Here is an 18,215-nt window from a genome sequence, read left to right on the forward strand (position 1 = left end):
TGCCAGGCACTACGCTATATGCTGGTGATAGAACAGAAAGCAAAACCAGACAAGGTCCTTTCTCTCACAATGCATACAGTCCAGAGGGACTACATACATTAATCAAGATATTATACTCATAACCCCTTACAAATTGTTACAAGTCCTATGAAAGGTAAGTACAAAGATCTGTGAGAGAATTTAGCAATAAACTGGTTTCCTTGAAACAAATAATTTCCTGGGCCTCCCCGGTGGCGCAGCGGTTGAGCGCTGGGTTGCAAAGCGGCCCGCAGCCTCTGCAGCGCCGGTTCGATCCCTGGCTGCTCCCTGGCCACCGGAAGAGGGTCCCATATGGCGCAGACCTCTCCTGCCGCCCACTGCTCCCCTCAGCAGTGTACTTCGGTCCTTCTGCCTGCTCTGCTCCCCGCTCTGGCTCTGGTGAATTCTCTCACCCTCCTGCACTTCTGACTGTACCTAGTGCTTGTATAAATAAAAAAAATAAATCTTTAAAAAAAAAAAGAAACAAATAATTTCCATACTTTAAAGTGAATTTCTTTATTTTTATTAATTTTTTAATTTTTTACATAAGTGTTCATTTTTAAACAATATTTTCTTCCCCCTACCCCTGCAGGTGTAGTCCCCATAGAGTTTCCTTCCCCAATGCACCCGTGCACCATCACCTCAGTCCCCTGTGCTCCTCCCTTCCTCCCTCTGATATCACTCCCTCCCTCTCCCCTGCAGTTTGTCTCTGATTATAATTGTCTGTTTTTGCTTTGTTGTCTTTTGTACTGTTATTATTTTTTTACACTGATGTCCTACTTGGTTCCCCTTTATTCCTGCTATAAGTGAAACCATCCAATATATTTCTTTTTCCTTCTGGCTTATTTCACTGAGCATAATTCCTTCTAGCTCCATCCATGTTGCTGAGAATGGCATGAGTTTATTTTTTTGATTGCTGAATAATATTCCATTTTGTCTATATGCCACATCTTCTTGATCCAGTCATATATTTTGGGGCATTTGGGTTGTTTCCAGGTTTTACCTATTGTAAATAGTGTTGCAATAAACATAGGGGTACAATAAACATAGGGGTGGTCTTTTGAATCAATGTTTTTGTGTCCTTTGGGTGGATCCCTAGGAATGCCACCTTACACCAATAAGAATGGCACATATCAAAAAAACAAGCAACAATAAATGTTGGTCAGGATGTGGTGAAAAAGGAACTCTCCTACATTGCTGGTGGGAGTGCAAACTGATCCAACCACTATGGAAAGCTGTCTGGAGGTTCCTCAGTCTACTAAAAATGGAGCTACCATACTACCCGACAATTCCACTCCTAAAGTGAATTTCTTGTCAGGCCAGGAGGGCAGTTCCCTTCCTATTCTCTTTCCTCTTTGTCCCCTTCCACTACTAGTCTGCCAAGACCTGGTGAACAGAACCATAGAAGATCTAGTCCTTCTTTCAGAGTAAAACCTAGGGGTCTGCCTTTCTTTTCTCATAGAATTAAAATTATTGTTTTCAAAGTGAAATAGAAAAGGAAAATCCTAAATCCCTTTAGGACAAAATATCCTAAAGAATAAAAGATTATTATTCAAAGGCAAATACAAATGGGGAGAGGCATTCATTTTCTATTTCTGTGGTACTAAATGACTGCGAATTTAGTGACTTAAAGCTACACTACAGAAATTATCTTACAGTTCTATAGGTCAGAACCCCAATTAGGTCTCACTAGGTGTTGGCAGAACTGAGTTTCTTTCCAGTGGCTCTAGGAGAATATCAGTTTCTTTGCCTTTTTCCAGTTCCCAGAGTCTGCCTTCATTTCTTGTTTGTGGCCCATCTTCCTCCATCTTTAAGTTAGCAACAGGGTTGAGTCCTCACGTCACATATCTCAGACCTACTCTCGGCCTCCATCATCCACTTTCAATAACTCATGTAGATCCACCTGGATAAGCCGGGATAATCTCCCCAGCTCAAGTTCTGTACTCTTAATCATATTTGTCAAGTTTCCTTTGCCATGTTACATAACTTAACTACCTACCCCTATACCCATATATCCTGGCTATTTCGGAGAATATCTGTATTGTTAGGAATTGCCTGCTGATCTACTTTGGAGTAAAGTGTCAATACACACTTGGATAGATAGATAAAGACAATATGACCAAATGGTAATAATTTGAATCAAGGAGGGGCATGTATGTGGGCTTGTTGTAATTTTATTTCAATTATCCTGTACATTTGAAATTTTTGTAATAGAAAGCTATAATAAAATCCAAGATTCTGTAATGATTCTGTGTTATTTTCATCATTTTTAAGAATAACTTCAGAATCTAATCTAGAGCGAGAAGATACATTACAAAATCAAAGCAATTTTTTTTTTCTGTTATCATCTTTGCTACTTTGCAAGTTATATAACTAGGTCTCAGGTGATGGGAGAGAGACCTGTCTGGTTTCACTTTAAATTGTCTCATTTCTAAGGGATGTTTCTTCACTATCAATAGTCTACTTATTTCCCCTCCCTCATTTTATGTGTCATGTTTGTTAACATGCTAGACTTGTACAGAAGAGGCTGGATTCTCAAAGCAATACTCAAGGCAGGACAGGTCCATAATTTGAGGGGCCCAGAGCAAAATGAAAATGAGGGATCATGTGTTAAAAAAAAAATTAAGCATTTCAAAACAGAGCAGAGGCTTTCTAGCACAGGCCCTATCTTATGTAAGAACACACACACACACACACACACACACACACACACACACAGGAAATAGGCCCTACATATATAATCCAGCAAAGTCGCCATCATTATCTTCTCTCCCTAGCTTTGTACGCTATGCATGCTTGGAGGGAGTAGGAGTGAAGAAATTGCTGGCATTCTAGACTTCCTTTTCTTCATAGGTCTCTTCACTCTGTTTCATCCAATCTTCTCAAGGATGCTTAAGACCAAAGATCCCTGAGAAATCTGTCAATTTTCCTAAACATAGCTATTTGGCGAAATGCTATTAACCCTTATCTATGACAGTATTGTATAGTAGTAGCAACAATGCACTTATCTGATACAAAAGTTCAGTGGAGCTGAATAAAAGGAAACCCAATTAATTATACTCTAAAATGATGATTCAAATTGTCATAGTTCTCCCAGAATAAGGACTAGAATTAAAATGCTCTTTTAAAAATATCACTACATGAATAAAACCATTATATATGCATTACAAATAGCTTCTGCTATTTTAATTGATAACTAAATTATTTAAAAACAAACCCAAATATACCAATGAAAATTCAGAAAGAAAATGCCTCAAGTGGCTTTCTGACTCATCCTTTTTATCACTAAGCAAGCATTTGCTACATTCCAAGTAATATTCTTAAACTGATTATAAAAACAAGCGAATACTTTCCTTAATCAAAGGGGGACTGAAATAAGAGTGACAAAAACAAATAAAATTTCTTCCCTTCCTTTTGCCCATTTCCTCCGAAATAAGCTTTTGCTATTGATATATAGATTTATTCACTTTTAGGAATAAGGCTTTTAATGATGATGTTCCAATTGCTCATAAATTATATAGTATTTTAAAAAGGGCATGCTTCATGTGGCTTAGAATAACTGGAGAACCCACACGTTCCTTGCTTTTGTTTATTTAAATACATATATTGAGTATGCATTACTTTTATCAATCCAAAAAAAAGTAAAGAAATTCTTGGGACCTCTTTGGTGGTACAAGGGGTTAAGTATCAGCACTATGAAGCTATGGGTAGTTAACTGCGGCCTGTGTTCCATCCTGGCCAGGGAGCTGACCCACATGGCGTGGCAGACCTCTCCTGTCTCACCCGTTGCTCCCCTCAACTGTGTATTTCAGTCAATCTGCCTGTTCTGCTCCGTACTCTGTCTCTGGTGAATCTTCTCCCCCACCCCACACATGTGGTCTACACCCCAGATCTTATATACATAAATAAATAAAATAAATTAAAAAAAGAAATTCTTAAAAAAACAAACAAACCCCCAAACCTAGCATGTATTTTAAATCTAGCATAGTGATTTAGGATCAGACACTTACATTTTTCAGCCTCAGTTTACCCACCTATAAGATGGGGTTAATACCATGTGGAGTTGTTCTGGGGAAAATGCCTCTTGTATGGTATTGACACAAGCCTCAGGTTGATGTAAAATGAGGGAGTTGGATTAGTTGTTTGTGTTGCTTTTGAGAGTTACTACTCTTATTCCCACTTTTTATATTGGCAGAAAAAGATTGTTAAGTGGAAAGATAAATGTTTTTACTTGATTTCAGATAATTATTTTTCTTTTATTTCCTGAAGAACCAGAAAACCACAAACAGATGAGCAGTAACTCTGGAATGCATGGGCCACTCCACCCTGGACACCTGGGAAATGACAGGGTATTTCCACTTATTAGAATCTCCCTGATGAGAAGATCATTCCTTATTGAGAAGATTGAACTTCAGTTTTAATAAGTCAGTGTTCTCCATTACAAATACATACTCTCAATTTTAATCTTTGACTACTCTGTGTCTCATCTTTAATTAGTATGCTTACCTACATTTGCAATCCAAATACTCTGCTTAAGCAGTTATGCAAGTGTTCCATAATTCATTATACTATATGTCATTGGTCAAAGTCCAATAAGACAGTATCAATTAGGGGAGTTTGCATATTAACTGGGTATATTTACAGGGTTGTCTCCTAACATCTGAAATGCTAATAATTGCCTGTCTCTCATGGTATTGGGGTAATAATTTTACAATTTTCTTTTTGCTTTTCTACGATTGAAAAGTAGCACACATCATAGCAGTAGTAATAGTTACAAAAGGTAAAAATTTAAAAAGGGCAGAGAAAACTACAACATTGGGAAATGTTGCCATTCCAAATTGCTCAGAACATGACATGTTTTTCAGTTAATTAAAATATTGTATGGATACAGAATTGTAAGGAACACCCACATGGTTTAGAATTCAAAATATCTCATGTATGAGATTTCTTAATTTAAGCCTTTTCTGTGCCTACCAAATGCCAGTGGGTGAAAAAACGCCTTCAATGCCATTTTGGCATTTCTACTACCCTGTGTAGCTTGGTAGGATTCTTCCCTTCCAGGACATAGCAGTCCCAGCTTTTCTTGTAGAAAAAAAGAAAAAACCCACTCTATTTGCTTAACATTAATGTTATAGTAGAACTGAACATAAGGAGACAATTTTTGTTTCCATATTTATGAACCAGTTTCTCTATTACAAATTGTGGATAAGACAATTTGCTCCTTATTGAATTTGGAAGACTGGGGGAATTCTTACTATTAGTAATAATAATAAAAATTAACATTTTCTGACAAGTATTTTCAGGTATCGGGCTGGGCACTTTGTCAAGTATTGTTTTATTTTAACAGTGCAAGACTGTATTATCCACTTATTATCATTTTTCAAATGAGGAAACAGGCATAGCTAAGCTAAATAATTTACCATATACAGTGTTGGTAAATGGTGATGCAATGTCTGATTCTGAGACACTGATTTTCCTTTACTTTGACCTTCTAGGAGAAAGATGGAAATGTTCTGCAGTCCATTGCACTGCCTACAATTCTTTAGCAATAGATACCACACTTCTTGGCCACCCCTCCCCTGTCCCAAACATATAACCCAGTAATTCAGACATGTAGTTTCCTTAAAGTCCTTTTCTCTCAAGTCAAATATGATGACTTTGGTCTAACATTTCATTACCCTACTGCCATCAGTGGGATTCTAAGCCTACTATTTTTTCAAGACTCAGTTTAAACTTCTTCACCATGTTCCTGTTATTCTTGATATATTTATTGCACCAAGGATCTCATTGTGTCATCAACTAAATTGTGAGCAACTTACAGGAGCCTTTTGTTGCTGTTGTTTTCAAAGGGTCTTTCAAAGTTTCTCAGCTTTGAGAAAAAGTTTCTCAACAGGCATTCAATTAAAAAACTAAAAAAATGAATGAAAGATTACATCAGTGATTTATAAATTCAAGCACAGAATTCATTAGGAATTTGTAGAGGGACCTATATTACTTCATTCCCTGTAAGCTTTAAAGTTATCAGAAAGGGCCTCCCTGGTGGCTCAAGCGGTTAAGCACTGCACTATGAAGCAATCCACAGCCTCTGCTATTGTACAAAGTAAATCTCTTTTTTTTTTTTAAAGATTCATCTATTTATACAAGAACCAGGGTACAGTCCAGATGCGCGGGAGGGTGAGAGGATTCACCCAGAGACAGAGCAGGGAACAGAACAGGCAGACTGACAAAACACACTGGTGAGGGGAGCAGGGGGCGAGACAGGAGAGGTCTGCCTCGCTATAGGGGATTCTCACCGGCCGGTGGGGATCGAACCGGCGCTGCAGAGGCTGTGGACACCTTCACAGTGCGGCGCTCAACCGCCTGTGCCAACAGGGAGGCCCAAATAAAATAAATTAAAAAAAAAAAAAGAAGTAGTCACTCTTCATTGAGCAACATGGACAATCACCTTGAATTCTCACAATAACAGGTGGGTTTATTATTTCCATGATATAGTTGAGAAAAAAGGTTTGAAAGGTTAGGAACTTGTCCAGAGTTACACAGTAGTGGAGCCTGTTTTCAAAGAAATTTGCAGAATGAAGCCACTATTGATTCCTTCCAATTCTCTTTTTTGAAAATTTTGTTTGGATTTTGCAGTCTTTCCTTCTTAAAACCCCAAACTCCTCATCTACCTCAGTATTATGAGCGAGGGTACCAACCAACCTTTTTTCCTATTATAAATAGACCTCTTTCTGGAGGCAAATTGTTTTAAACTTTCTTAAGTCACATTCTTTGTAGGGTAGAAACTGCGATGAAGTTCAGGAGGATTTGACAGGTTCATTGGAAGATCTGTCACTTAAAATAGAACGCAGTCAGCAATAAATAGTTTTCCTCCGGCTTCATACACAAGGAAGTCTCTAGCAGCGAGAGAACGGACCTCCTTATCTTTGTGGGAATTTGGTTACTCACACCTGAGGTGGCTCTCGAGGGACTGTGTTGCCCACATCTAAGATGACTGCTAATAAACATCTCCTTTGGGTGAGTCTGTTCCTTTTGCCGGTGCTATTTTCAATGAGAACTACCGTGAATAAAATTGAGTAAAAATTAGTGCCTCTTAATCAAGATGAAAAAATAGGAAGTTGGCACGTTTTGTTTAGAAAACCTGCAACAGGTCAAGTTTTTTTTCTCGCCCTTAACCAAAATGGCCGTAAAGGTTGTCTTATGGTATGAAGCTTCCAGCCCTTAACTAAGATGGCGCCGGAGGCTCTTTAAAATTAGCTTGCCCTCTTTTCTGCCCTTGACTATCATGGCTTCCGCGGCGTCGGTCACACGGCACGTCGGGCTACGGCGCGGGAGAGGGGGTAGGAGGGCCCTTGAAGGGTGCGCATTCCCGTGCCTGTGCACCGGGTAGCTTTCAGTCAGAGTCACTATGGCGGCCGGCGCTGGCAGGGTAAGCAGAGGCGGCGGCGGTGGCGGGCGCAGGGAAGGCTGAACCCATTGTGGCGTCGGGGCTCTAAACCCTCGCAGCCTGTCCGCGGAGAGATCGGCTCGAGTCCAGGCCGATCCCGGGGGCCGGCGGTATCGGGGTTGAGGGGATCGCGGGCAGAGGCGGGCGGGCACCGGCGCCTGACGGCCGTTTGTTTTGATGTTTTCCCCACCAGGTCGGAAAGTTTCCTGCCTCGTCTGACACGGCCTGAGCGTGTCCCGCCGGCCGCGAGCAGTGGAGGCTGCGGCGGACCCAGCCCGGGGCCTCCAGGCCTCTCCCCCAACCTCCGGGCCAGTCTCCCTCCCCCACCTCCTCGTCCGCTAGGAACTGCGGCTGCTGTCCCTGAGATGCGACCCTCGCGGGGGCGGCCCTGAGGGGAGGCAGCGGGTCTGCTGAGCCACAGCCAGGAGCTCAGTTGTCCGGGGCTCAACTTCCCGCGGGCAGAGACCCCCGAGCCTTCCGGGGGTTGCGCTTAGCACGGTCCGCACCGGCCTGCCGCGCCGGATCCCCGCCCTGCTCGCGGGGACGCCCGCCAGGTGCCCGGAGTCCCGACTCGGGCGCGCCCCGCTTCCCCGCGGGTCCCACTCCTCGCGCGAAGGACCCCGGCCACCGCCGCCCCGGCTCGCGCGGGGCCGGGCACCGTGTCCCACCTCCCGGGCAGCTTCCGCGAAGCAGGGGCGAAGCAGACGGTCTTGCTGGCTGTGTAGACCCTCTCGCCCCTCCACTTCCGAGGCCCCCGGGAACGGGCGGTGTCGGCTTGGAGGTGCTCGGGTGCACCTTCCTTCGGCCCCCAAAGACTTTCCTGGCCGCACCGAACCGACCCTTTCTTCATGCTGCAGTGCTGCAACATTTCCGCCACCGAGGGGGAAAAGCGGCCGCGATCCCAAACAAAACGCAAGAATTGGCGTGTGACTCATCGGCTTGGATACCTCCAGTCCCCAAACTGTCTTCCAGGACTTTTCTTGGCCGAAGCTGTCCGATGTTTGAACCTTTTCTTCCCCGGGAAGAAGATGGACTGAAAGCTGCCAGTTGGGGACTTTTCGTGACCAGGGCGCAGCTGGGGTTTGAAGGAGGTGATGGGGCTTGTGCTGGCTTGTCTTCCCACTCTAGTGAAGAGTTGTTGATGATGTTCACTGGTTATGCTTAGACAATGCGCAGTTTGTTTTGATTTAAAATTTTGGGGGGGGATAGGGGTATAGGCTTGTGACGGGCAGTCGGGATTCGGTGGAACTCCTCTTTGTCCCTGGTAGGAGAGACACCCCCCAGTCTGTCCTCGATGCCGTCAGCCTTGGCCATCTTCACTTGCCGCCCGAACTCGCACCCGTTTCAGGAGCGTCATGTCTACCTGGACGAACCCATTAAAATCGGCCGTTCCGTGGCCCGCTGTCGACCTGCGCAGAATAATGCTACCTTTGATTGCAAAGTGCTGTCAAGGAACCATGCTCTCGTCTGGTTTGATCACAAGACGGGCAAGGTAATGTCATCACGTTGTCTAATCTTTCAGATTCCTTTGCCTTTTCTTCATGATGTCTGCATAATCCCTGGGTTTGCACCCAGAAGCTGCTGTCAGCCACACCGTGGAATCAACTTTTTGTGTATTTGGTTCTCGTGGAAATTTAATTGAGGTAGTTGAATGGAAAACAGAGAAGATATTGTAATTAAATGCCTGGAAAGGGCGATGGCATGTTGATAGTGGTCCTTCCCAGTGAAATCCCAAACCCTAATTTGCTTTAGAACACTAAATAGTGAAACTTGGCCTCTTGCTTTTAGTCTTTTTAGAAAGGTGAATTTGCAGTTCAGTGTTTGATTAAGCAAACAGCAGGTCCCAGAGCAATGCGGGGAATCCCAGGCCAGTATTACTCTGCGGCTCAAGTGTCTCAGTGGTGAGGTGTAGTTACCTGGTAGCTTTCAGTTGGGTTCAAATCAGGACCTTTCAGTAAGTACAACTGTTTGTGTAAATTTACTGTTTTTGAAAGATTTGATACATATTTACTCATGAAGAGGTAATTTGCAGTTATCAAAACCAATTTAATTAAGAAGGAACAACTGTAGCTTTACATTTTCAGTTTTGTTTGCAAATTGGATGAACATGTATCAATTGCTTTTGAAAATCACTTTTTTATGTTCCCTGTAGCACTATAACAGAGGTGGTATTTAAAAATCAGTGTTAGGAAATGGATTCATTTTCTGAAATTTTATCCAATTCTGTCAATGATTGCATTACTGAGATGTGATGAATTTAGTGCTTCTTTTAAATGTGACCATTTTAGCATTTTTATGTTGACACCCTAATTTACTTTACATGTAGGTACCTATATTTCAAGAATACAGGAGAAAAAAATGAAGGATGACTTTCAATTTTTAAAACTCATTATATGTGTGGAGTTTATAGTAAAGAGCTCATCTTTGTGCTTAAACTTCAGGTTTTAGTTGAATACTGAATCAGTTCCAACTTAGAGTAAGTTATGTAAGACTAATAAGAATAACTCGGGTTTCATGTCCTGACTTTTTGCTCCCTCTTTTTGGGTTAAATGATTAAATCTTTTTTAAAAGAAAAAATTAAGTCTTCAAGGGTAGTGTTTTGAAATGAAACAAACCTGTCTCAAAGGGAAGATAGCCGTGTCTCTGTTGTTTCTGAATTAAGGAATTACTATACGTCATTTTTTAAAAGAAAGGAGGAAAAGATTGCCCAAGTGCTATGTGTTTGCATAATACCACCTATCCCCTACTCCGTGTGTAGAATGAGAACTGAGAATAAATTTTTATGTGTAACACCAGATGCTCATTACCAGGGACACAGACCTTTTTTCTCCCTGGATATTAAAGTTTGGGTCCCTCAGTGACTTCATAGATTGCCCATAATCATTTAAAATGAATATTCATAGGACTTATCTCTCCTGCAATCAAATTCAAACATCAGTTAACTATGAGTGCCTTAACTCAACCAGCTTTTACATTTCTGTCTTTTTATGTCCTTGGGCAACAATTAAGGTCCAACTTAATTAGATAACAGGTTTGCTCAAATACATACTTTGCAAATGCATGTTCTTTACTTTAATTCAACTCTCAGAGGAGACAGATTTTTTTCTTTTATGTGTTTGAAAAATAATGATTACTTGAACAGTGCTTTTCATGGCTATGCTAAAACCCCACAATAGGTTATTTTGAGATAACTAAGAATAGATCAATAGTGAGTGTTTATTATATAAGTGGAGCTATGTTAAAATTTGAATTTTAAATGGAATTTGTTATTAGAAAAACTTATCTTTAAAGAATATAAGACTTATTCTGCTATTTCTTCTTTTTCTACCCTACTTTGTTAGCTAACATACACTCTGGATATGAAAGCCTTTACTTTAGGTGTAGATATAATTGATTATTATACCACCTAATCTAGCTTAAACAACCTGTCAGATCTTGCCATTTGATCAGTTTGTGTTAGGAATTAATTATTTAAAATTTAGGTTTGAACAGGTAGTAGGTTTTTATTTAGCATGTGTTATGTGTCAGGTATTATGAGGTACAGTGTTCCAAAGAAAACCCACAGTTAGACCATATATCATTTATTGTGTATTTTTCTCTGTGAAATTTCCGGCTTTTGCCATAATTGTCTTAAAAGTCCATGGCCTTAATTTGTATTCCCAGCACATTCCTTTGTAGGATGCAAGTATCCCCTTCTTCTGTAAGCATTGCCTTAGGCAAGTCCCCCTTACCCCAAACATCTCTAATCTTCAGTTTTCCTTTTTGTAGATAATAATGGTACCTACTATTGTTTTTGAGAATTGAGATAATCATGTAAATTTCTTAGTACCCTTTGTCACCTTTATTAAGGGATGTTACTTCAAGAGAAGGGTGTTAGGGACTGGCAGGAAGAGGGAACCATCCAAACAGCTTCTTTGCAATTTGTTGTGTTGTAGGGGAATCCTGGGAGGAAGGCAGTGTAGGTAATGAAAAATTATCTTCTTTCATGTGATGAAATATGTAGAACTAATTTTTAAAACTGAAACTTAGCAAAGTTCAGAACTTTGTGCAAGCTGGCAGTTTACTGCTAAATTGGGGCTGTATGCCATTTGGTTGACTTTCAGCTAAATCGTTATGTTCTGCATTGCTCATTATTGGAGCCCCACTAGGAACTGGAAGAAATAGTAAACATTTGAAACTTCCTGATAATGCAAATAATATTCATTCATTGTAGAAAATTTGTAAAACGTAGGTGAATGAAAGTCGAGGTGACACTTTTTAATGCGAGGTTCGTAGACTATATGATGGTACTTAAAACCTGTGTGTCAGAGGTGACAGGTTTTTCGAAATCCTCTACTTAGGGATGTAGGAGTTAGATATTGCCCTGATTTGATGTTGACCCAATGGATCATCCTTCACTCCTTTTTTGGAGGTCAGTTCTTTAGATTATCAATAGATGGCATGCAATAGAATGGTTATTAATCCTGCTATTGACTACTGACCAAGTAAATCTTGCCCATATCATGGTTTCCACAGATGGCATGAGTGGACTGCCTCCTTATGATTTGGATGGCCCTACTTGATTGGAGGTTTTGTGGACACGTGATAGTCTAATGGTTGACACAGTAGTCTATTTTCGATTTCACTGTCATTTGCTTAGTAAATCGTAGTAGTTGTTGTCCACTACCAGTTGACTTTTTTACAAACACACATTTTTGAGCACTGGTTCTATTTTAATCAGTTTTAGTGAAAGGTGGAAGGAAATGAGAACTGGTAAGAAATTGTTACTCTATTTTCTTTTTTTTTAGGAGCTTTTGTTTTAATTAGAGAGTGACTATACACCTTGAGAACAATTTATTGAGATAAATAATATAAGTTTAAATGGCAAGAGAATGATGGTGTTTGAATTTGACTTTAAAATGGCAGTGGATAGATGTTAGTTAAGAAAAAGTGCTTTTGGGGGTTGTTTTTGTGTGGTTTGAGGGGATAAGGTATAATAAAATAGACAAAAGTATTAATTTTGAATGAATTTGGCGTTTTGTAAACCACAAGAAGACTGATTTTGTTGGATTGGAGAGTTCTTTTAAGAGTACTTAGGTGTGACCATCCATTCTATGTGATGTTTTTATGTTGTACCTTGTTTTTGTAATTAGTTCTCAGGGAATCTGTCATATGTCTATTTCTTATTTTGTATAAAGTAGATGTTGAGTAACTGAAACTGAGTAGTTGGTGTGGTGCCAGATTATAGAGTGCCTTGAACAGATCTAAGGACATGAATGTATGGCCTATGAAAGGCCAGTAAGATTTTTGTGCATAGAAACTAAGCTAACAAACTAAAATTTAGGAGAGACACAAAAATAATATGTTGAGGGACCCGGAGTAAGAAAAAATGGGTGACAGCTTAATTAATACTAGTACATATTCTGTCTCTTGTGCTCTAAATACTTTACATGTTAACTTATTTAATCCTTAAATAAGTATTTAAGATGGGTACTTGCTTTATTTACCCATGTTAACCTATGAGGAAATTAAGGCACAGGAAGATTGGATTTGGTTGACTTGCTCAAATTTACATAGCTAGTAAGTGGTAGTGATGGGATTTGAACTGAGGTATTCTGCCTCTGGACTCTTATTTACAGACTAAAATTTAAGCACTAACTGCTTTGCTGTTTGAAGGCATTATAACAACTTGGATATGATGTTTTTGTCATTTTGTGAAGGATACAGATCAAGTTAACGGTAGGAATTAAGGTGCCAGAAAAATGAAAAAAAGTAAAAATAAAGACAAGTGTGTGTTAACTTGTCCATTGGGACTTGAACAAAGAGAGAGATTCTGTATGGAGTGGACATTTTAGGGAAGGTTTCAGGGATGAGATGGCTTCATAAATGAAATGCAATTTGAGCTAGACCTTAGTGTCTTATGTAAGACGATATGTAGGTGGAGTCAGTCAGGGAAAGATGTTTTGGGTGAGAGGAATTGATCAAGTAAAAACATAAAAGCAGGAATGAAATGGCACATTCTCAGGACATTGCAAGGAATTCACTCAAAGGAAAACTCTTTAGAATTTGATGACCAAGATCATCATACTAAGCTAACTGTAAAGATCCTGGCCTCAGAATGGTCATACATTCATTGATTTTTTTTATGTGTTGTTTTAACAGATATCTAACTTTTTTGTTGACAGAAGTAAAAAGGTCATTAAAAGGTTCTGGTTTTTGTGAGGAAAGCCATATATGTAACACATTATGTTTAAAGCACATTAATGTAAACCTGTTTAGAAGGTCAAATCATGTATGTAAAGCACATATTCATTTCCTATGTTACTTTTCACAGTAGTGGAAAATTACTGAAATGTTTTAGCTATCATTTCAAGTTGTTCAAAATATGGTTGCTTATCTGTCCTTCAAACTTTTTTCCCTACTTAGTTATTTGACTTTATTCCTTAGATTAAATATTCTCTTTACCTTCTGAGATTCTTATTTGGTTTTCTCAAGTGGTATTTATGTTAGAGCTTAGTATCTATTCTATCTGATAAATAGGGACAAGAATGTCTGTCATTTTGAGTTTTAAGGGAAAAGATTTTGAGATTGGTTCTTAATGTTTGTCAGTTACTTGAATCAAGAAAACTGGTGGCATTTGTTAGCTGCTGAAATGTTCCAAGGGTTCTTTGCTGCCCATGTTTCTCTCACTGCTACTACAGATAAAGGAAAAGTTAAGACCCCTGCACAGAAATCTTGGTTCTTGCCCCATTTATTTTTAACATAATGTATAAACCCCTTTAAAATCTGTCTTTCATTTCCTTTTTTGCCTTTCCAGCTCCATCTTCTATTATTTTTTAGTTTTCCCCAAACTCTGTATGGTAGCTATGTGACAGCACTCACTGTTCTGAGAACAAGTGTCTTTTTTTGCTCATTTGTCTTCCAGAATGACCTTTCCCCTTCATCCCTTGAGGCCCAGTTCCAATGTGAAACCTTCCCTAACTCCCATTAACTGAGAATTAATTGCTTCTTCCTCTACACTCCCTTAGAACTTAGTATATAATTTCATTATGAGACATAGACAACAAAATAATTATGATGCAAATGTACTGTTTCTCTGCCAGATGTGAGTTCTTCAGAATAAGGGAACGGGCACTATATAAACGATTGAATGAGTGAAATGTGAACAATGGAGCAGTCTGTATTTCTGAAAACCTTGGAAAGGGTCAGAGACAGAAGGTCATTCCAGTTAGTTCTTATTTTGAGATCATGGACTCAGTGACAAATATGTAGTCTTTATATAAGTCATTACTTATCAAGAGTTTGCTGTGTGTAAGATTCTCTAAGTATTTTCCAGTCATACATACTCTTGTGGTTGGTAATACAAATTTTGAGCTATTATACATGTATCCATTCTCATACAAAATAATGCTTTTATTTTAAGAGTTTTTATAAGAGTGCTTTCCTATTTTTTTAAATATGAGGAATGTTTTCTCTTTTTTTTTAGATTTATTTATTTATGCATACAAGAACTGGGGTACAGGCCAGAGGTGCGGGGGAGGTGAGAGGATTCACCAGAGACAGTGGGGAACAGAACAGGTAGATAGACTAAAATACACTGCTGAGGGGAGCAGTGGGCGAGGCAGGAGAGGTCTGCTGTGCCATGTGGGTTAGCTCCCTGTCTGCGGATTAAACTCTTGCTGTAGTGGCTGTGGATAGCTTCATAGTACTCAGACGTAACCACTTGCGCCACCAGGGAGACCCCCCCCTTTTTTTTTTTTTTGATCTGGAGAGTTCAAACACTCTTAGAAGATAGGTAAAACATCTATAGACTGGGTCCCTTTTATTCAGAAAGAATTTAATGTTCAGAGACTGTACAAGGTCATCTATGGGAGATAGTGCCAGAATCTGGATTTTTTCCCCCCAAAATAAAAACCAACTGCTAGACATTTGTTCTGAACTCTCTTATTATGAACTGAACCATTATTGTAGTGAAAATCTGTCTTTGCTCTTTTGAAAGGTAATCTAAGCTATTATCTAAGCATAACTAAATGCTTGTCATATGACAGACTTTCAAAGACTAAGAGAACCTGAGTTAATTATTTCTGAGTCAACTGGCATTTTTAAAAAAGACCTCTACTCCACCTAGCAATAAATGTATTTTTTCTTAGGCTTGCATTCAGGCAGCTGATTTGGATTTAGGTGTTTGTGCACATGAATGAACCAGCCTTGGAAAAACTTGTTTGCAATACAAATTTTTCTGGCAAAAAAGTGCCAAGATAATTTTTTTGTCTATTAAAGAAGATGGCGACCATATGTACTAAAAAACAACAACAACAACAACAATAACAAAAACAACAAAAAAAACAACTAAAGTTTACATAGACTTTTGACACCATGGAAATTTTGGATGATCATTACAGTATCAGTTGTGAAATAGGCAATTTGGATTGGATTTTAAATTTAAGGTCATGCAAAACATTTTTTTTTTTTAAGATTTATGTATTTATGCATACAAGAGCTGGGGTGCAGGCCAGAGATGCGGGTGGTGAGAGGTTTCACCAGAGACAGAGTGGGGAACAGAACAGGCAGACTGACTGAAATACACTGCTGAGGGGAGCAGCGGACAAGACAGGAGAGGTCTGCCTGGCCATATGGGTTGCTCCCTGGCTGGCCAGGGATTGAACTCATGTTGCTAAGCCTGCGGATTGCTTCATAGTGTGGTGCTTTAACCCCATGTGTCACCAGGGAGGCCCCAAAACATTTTTCTTGTACTAAAGTTTTATTAATACTTTCAGGCTTTTGATTTTTTCTACTTTTATAACTACTGAATTATTCTAACTACACCAAGTAGGAATGATTTTCCAATATGGACTTTCAAGCTGTTATTTTTAAGTTATATAGATTATGAGAATATATTTTGATAAAAATGCAAACAGTAGGGAGGCATATGGAATATGTCCCCTTCCATATAGGTACCTCACATCCTCTTACCCTGCTCCAGAAGTAACTGATATTAGTTTGGTGTGTAATCTTCTGAACTTTTTCTGTGCATTTGCCTGTGTAGGTATGCTGATTAAAATACATAGTTTTTATTGTTTCGGTTTTTTACAAGTGATTAGATCATAATTTAAAGTGCACTTTTAAACTGATGATACCAGTGAGTTGTAATTTTATCTGAAATGTGTTAATATGCTTTATGTTCTGACCAACAATCAAACTGCTATAAAACTAACAGCTGCTGTTAGTTTGTGCACTTACTGGATGATGTGTAAGGAAAATTTTATGTGCATCTCATTTAATCTTTTTTTTTAAAAAAATATTTATTTATTTATACAAGCACTGGGTACAGTCAGAAGTGTGGGAGGGTAAGAGAATTCACCAGAGCCAGAGCGGGGAGCAGAGCAGGCAGAAGGACTGAAGTGCACTGCTGAGGGGAGCAGCGGGCGGCAGGAGAGGTCTGCGCGCCATGCGGGACCCTCCTCCAGTGGCCGAGGAGCAGTCGGGGATCGAACTGGCACTGCAGAGGCTGTGGGCAACTTCGCAACCCAGTGCTCAACCGCTGCATCACTGGGGAGGCCCTCATTTAATCTTCCTAACAAACTTTAGCAGTTGGTAGTATTACTGACCTCAGTTTGCATGAGAAGGCTGAACCTTAGAGAGGTGAAAGGGTTTGTTTTAGGAGGCCACAGAAAGAGGTGGAGTCAGAATTTGAACACTCGTCCTCTCAGTGACAAATGGACTCCTTCAGCACTCTTAGTGGTTGTTAATATTATTACCAACTTGTTAATAAGCAGTAGAGCCAAATAAAAAAATTGAAATAAAAACCTTATCTGTTAACTCTTAGATATTTATTTATTTATTTTAAAAAGATTTATTTATTTATGCATACAAGAACTCAGGTACAGGCCAGAGGTGTCGGGAGTGAGAGGATTCACCAGAGACAGAGTGGGGAACAGAAGCAGATTGACTGAAGTACACTGCTGAGGGGAGCAGCGGGTGAGGCCAGCGGGTGAGACAGGAGAGGTCTTCTGCCCCATGTGGGTAGCTCCCTGGCCAGGGATTGAACTTGTGCTGCAGTGGCTGTTGACAGCTTCATAGGTTGCGTCTTAACCCCTTGTGCCACCAGGGAGGCCCAACTCTTAGATATTTGATAGTAAGCCAGTTTAGAGTTTTAATTGAAAATCAGTTCTTCAAATAGTATTTATTTATCACTTAAAATTTTACGTATTGAATAAAAACTTTTGTGTGTAAAGATACTAGAGTATCACTATGAGATGCTCTAATTTTTTCCTTTCATTGGATAATTTCTAAGTTTAGTATATTTTGAGATTGTTTTAAGTTGTGTTTTATTTATTTATTTTTTTTTGTGGGACCCTCGCTGGTGGCCAGGGAACAAACCGGCGCTGCAGCGCAGCCCAGTGCTCAACCGCTGCACCACCTGGGGAGACCCTTAAGTTGTGTTTTAAACCCATAATTAAATAGTTTAGAAAAATGACTATCTGAATTTTTAGCTATATGAATTTTTAACTACAGAAATACTAACTATATTATTAGACCCTAGTTATAAGGGTCTTTTTATTTCTAAAATTCAATGACAGAATATAAGATTATGCTATATGTTACCAATAATATAGCCATGGTAGTTAAGCTGGCAGAATAAGGAAAATTTCTGGTTTTGAATTTTTAGAAAAAAGTTTGTATAGTTAAAAGGAGTGTTACAGAGGTACAGTATAACCTACCAGTTGTACTCCTAGATATCAACCCAAGAGAAATGAAACCTTATGTCCATGTA

The 18,215-nt window shown here is 39.5% G+C and overlaps 1 protein-coding gene across 20 annotated transcripts in view; it reads left to right on the plus strand.

Annotated features, from left to right (window-relative positions):
• Positions 1 to 8,161: 8,161 nt before the first annotated feature.
• SLMAP (sarcolemma associated protein) overlaps positions 8,162 to 18,215 on the plus strand; it is a 128,837-nt gene continuing 118,783 nt past the window's right edge. For 12 of the 20 annotated variants that reach the window (XM_037491465.2, XM_054694897.1, XM_037491500.2 and 9 more), the window contains exon 1: positions 8,753 to 8,954. In XM_037491465.2, coding sequence (XP_037347362.1) covers positions 8,757 to 8,954 — 198 coding nt within the window. In that variant the 5' untranslated portion in view covers positions 8,753 to 8,756. Of the gene's footprint in view, positions 8,955 to 18,215 lie in introns of all 20 variants that reach the window. The other 8 variants (XM_037491491.2, XM_037491512.2, XM_054694878.1 and 5 more) reach the window with 3 other exon arrangements.

Source organism: Talpa occidentalis, unplaced genomic scaffold (assembly GCF_014898055.3).
Source record: "Talpa occidentalis isolate TD23 unplaced genomic scaffold, MPIMG_talOcc4v2.1 talOcc4.10, whole genome shotgun sequence".
Taxonomy (NCBI): Eukaryota; Metazoa; Chordata; class Mammalia; order Eulipotyphla; family Talpidae; genus Talpa; species Talpa occidentalis.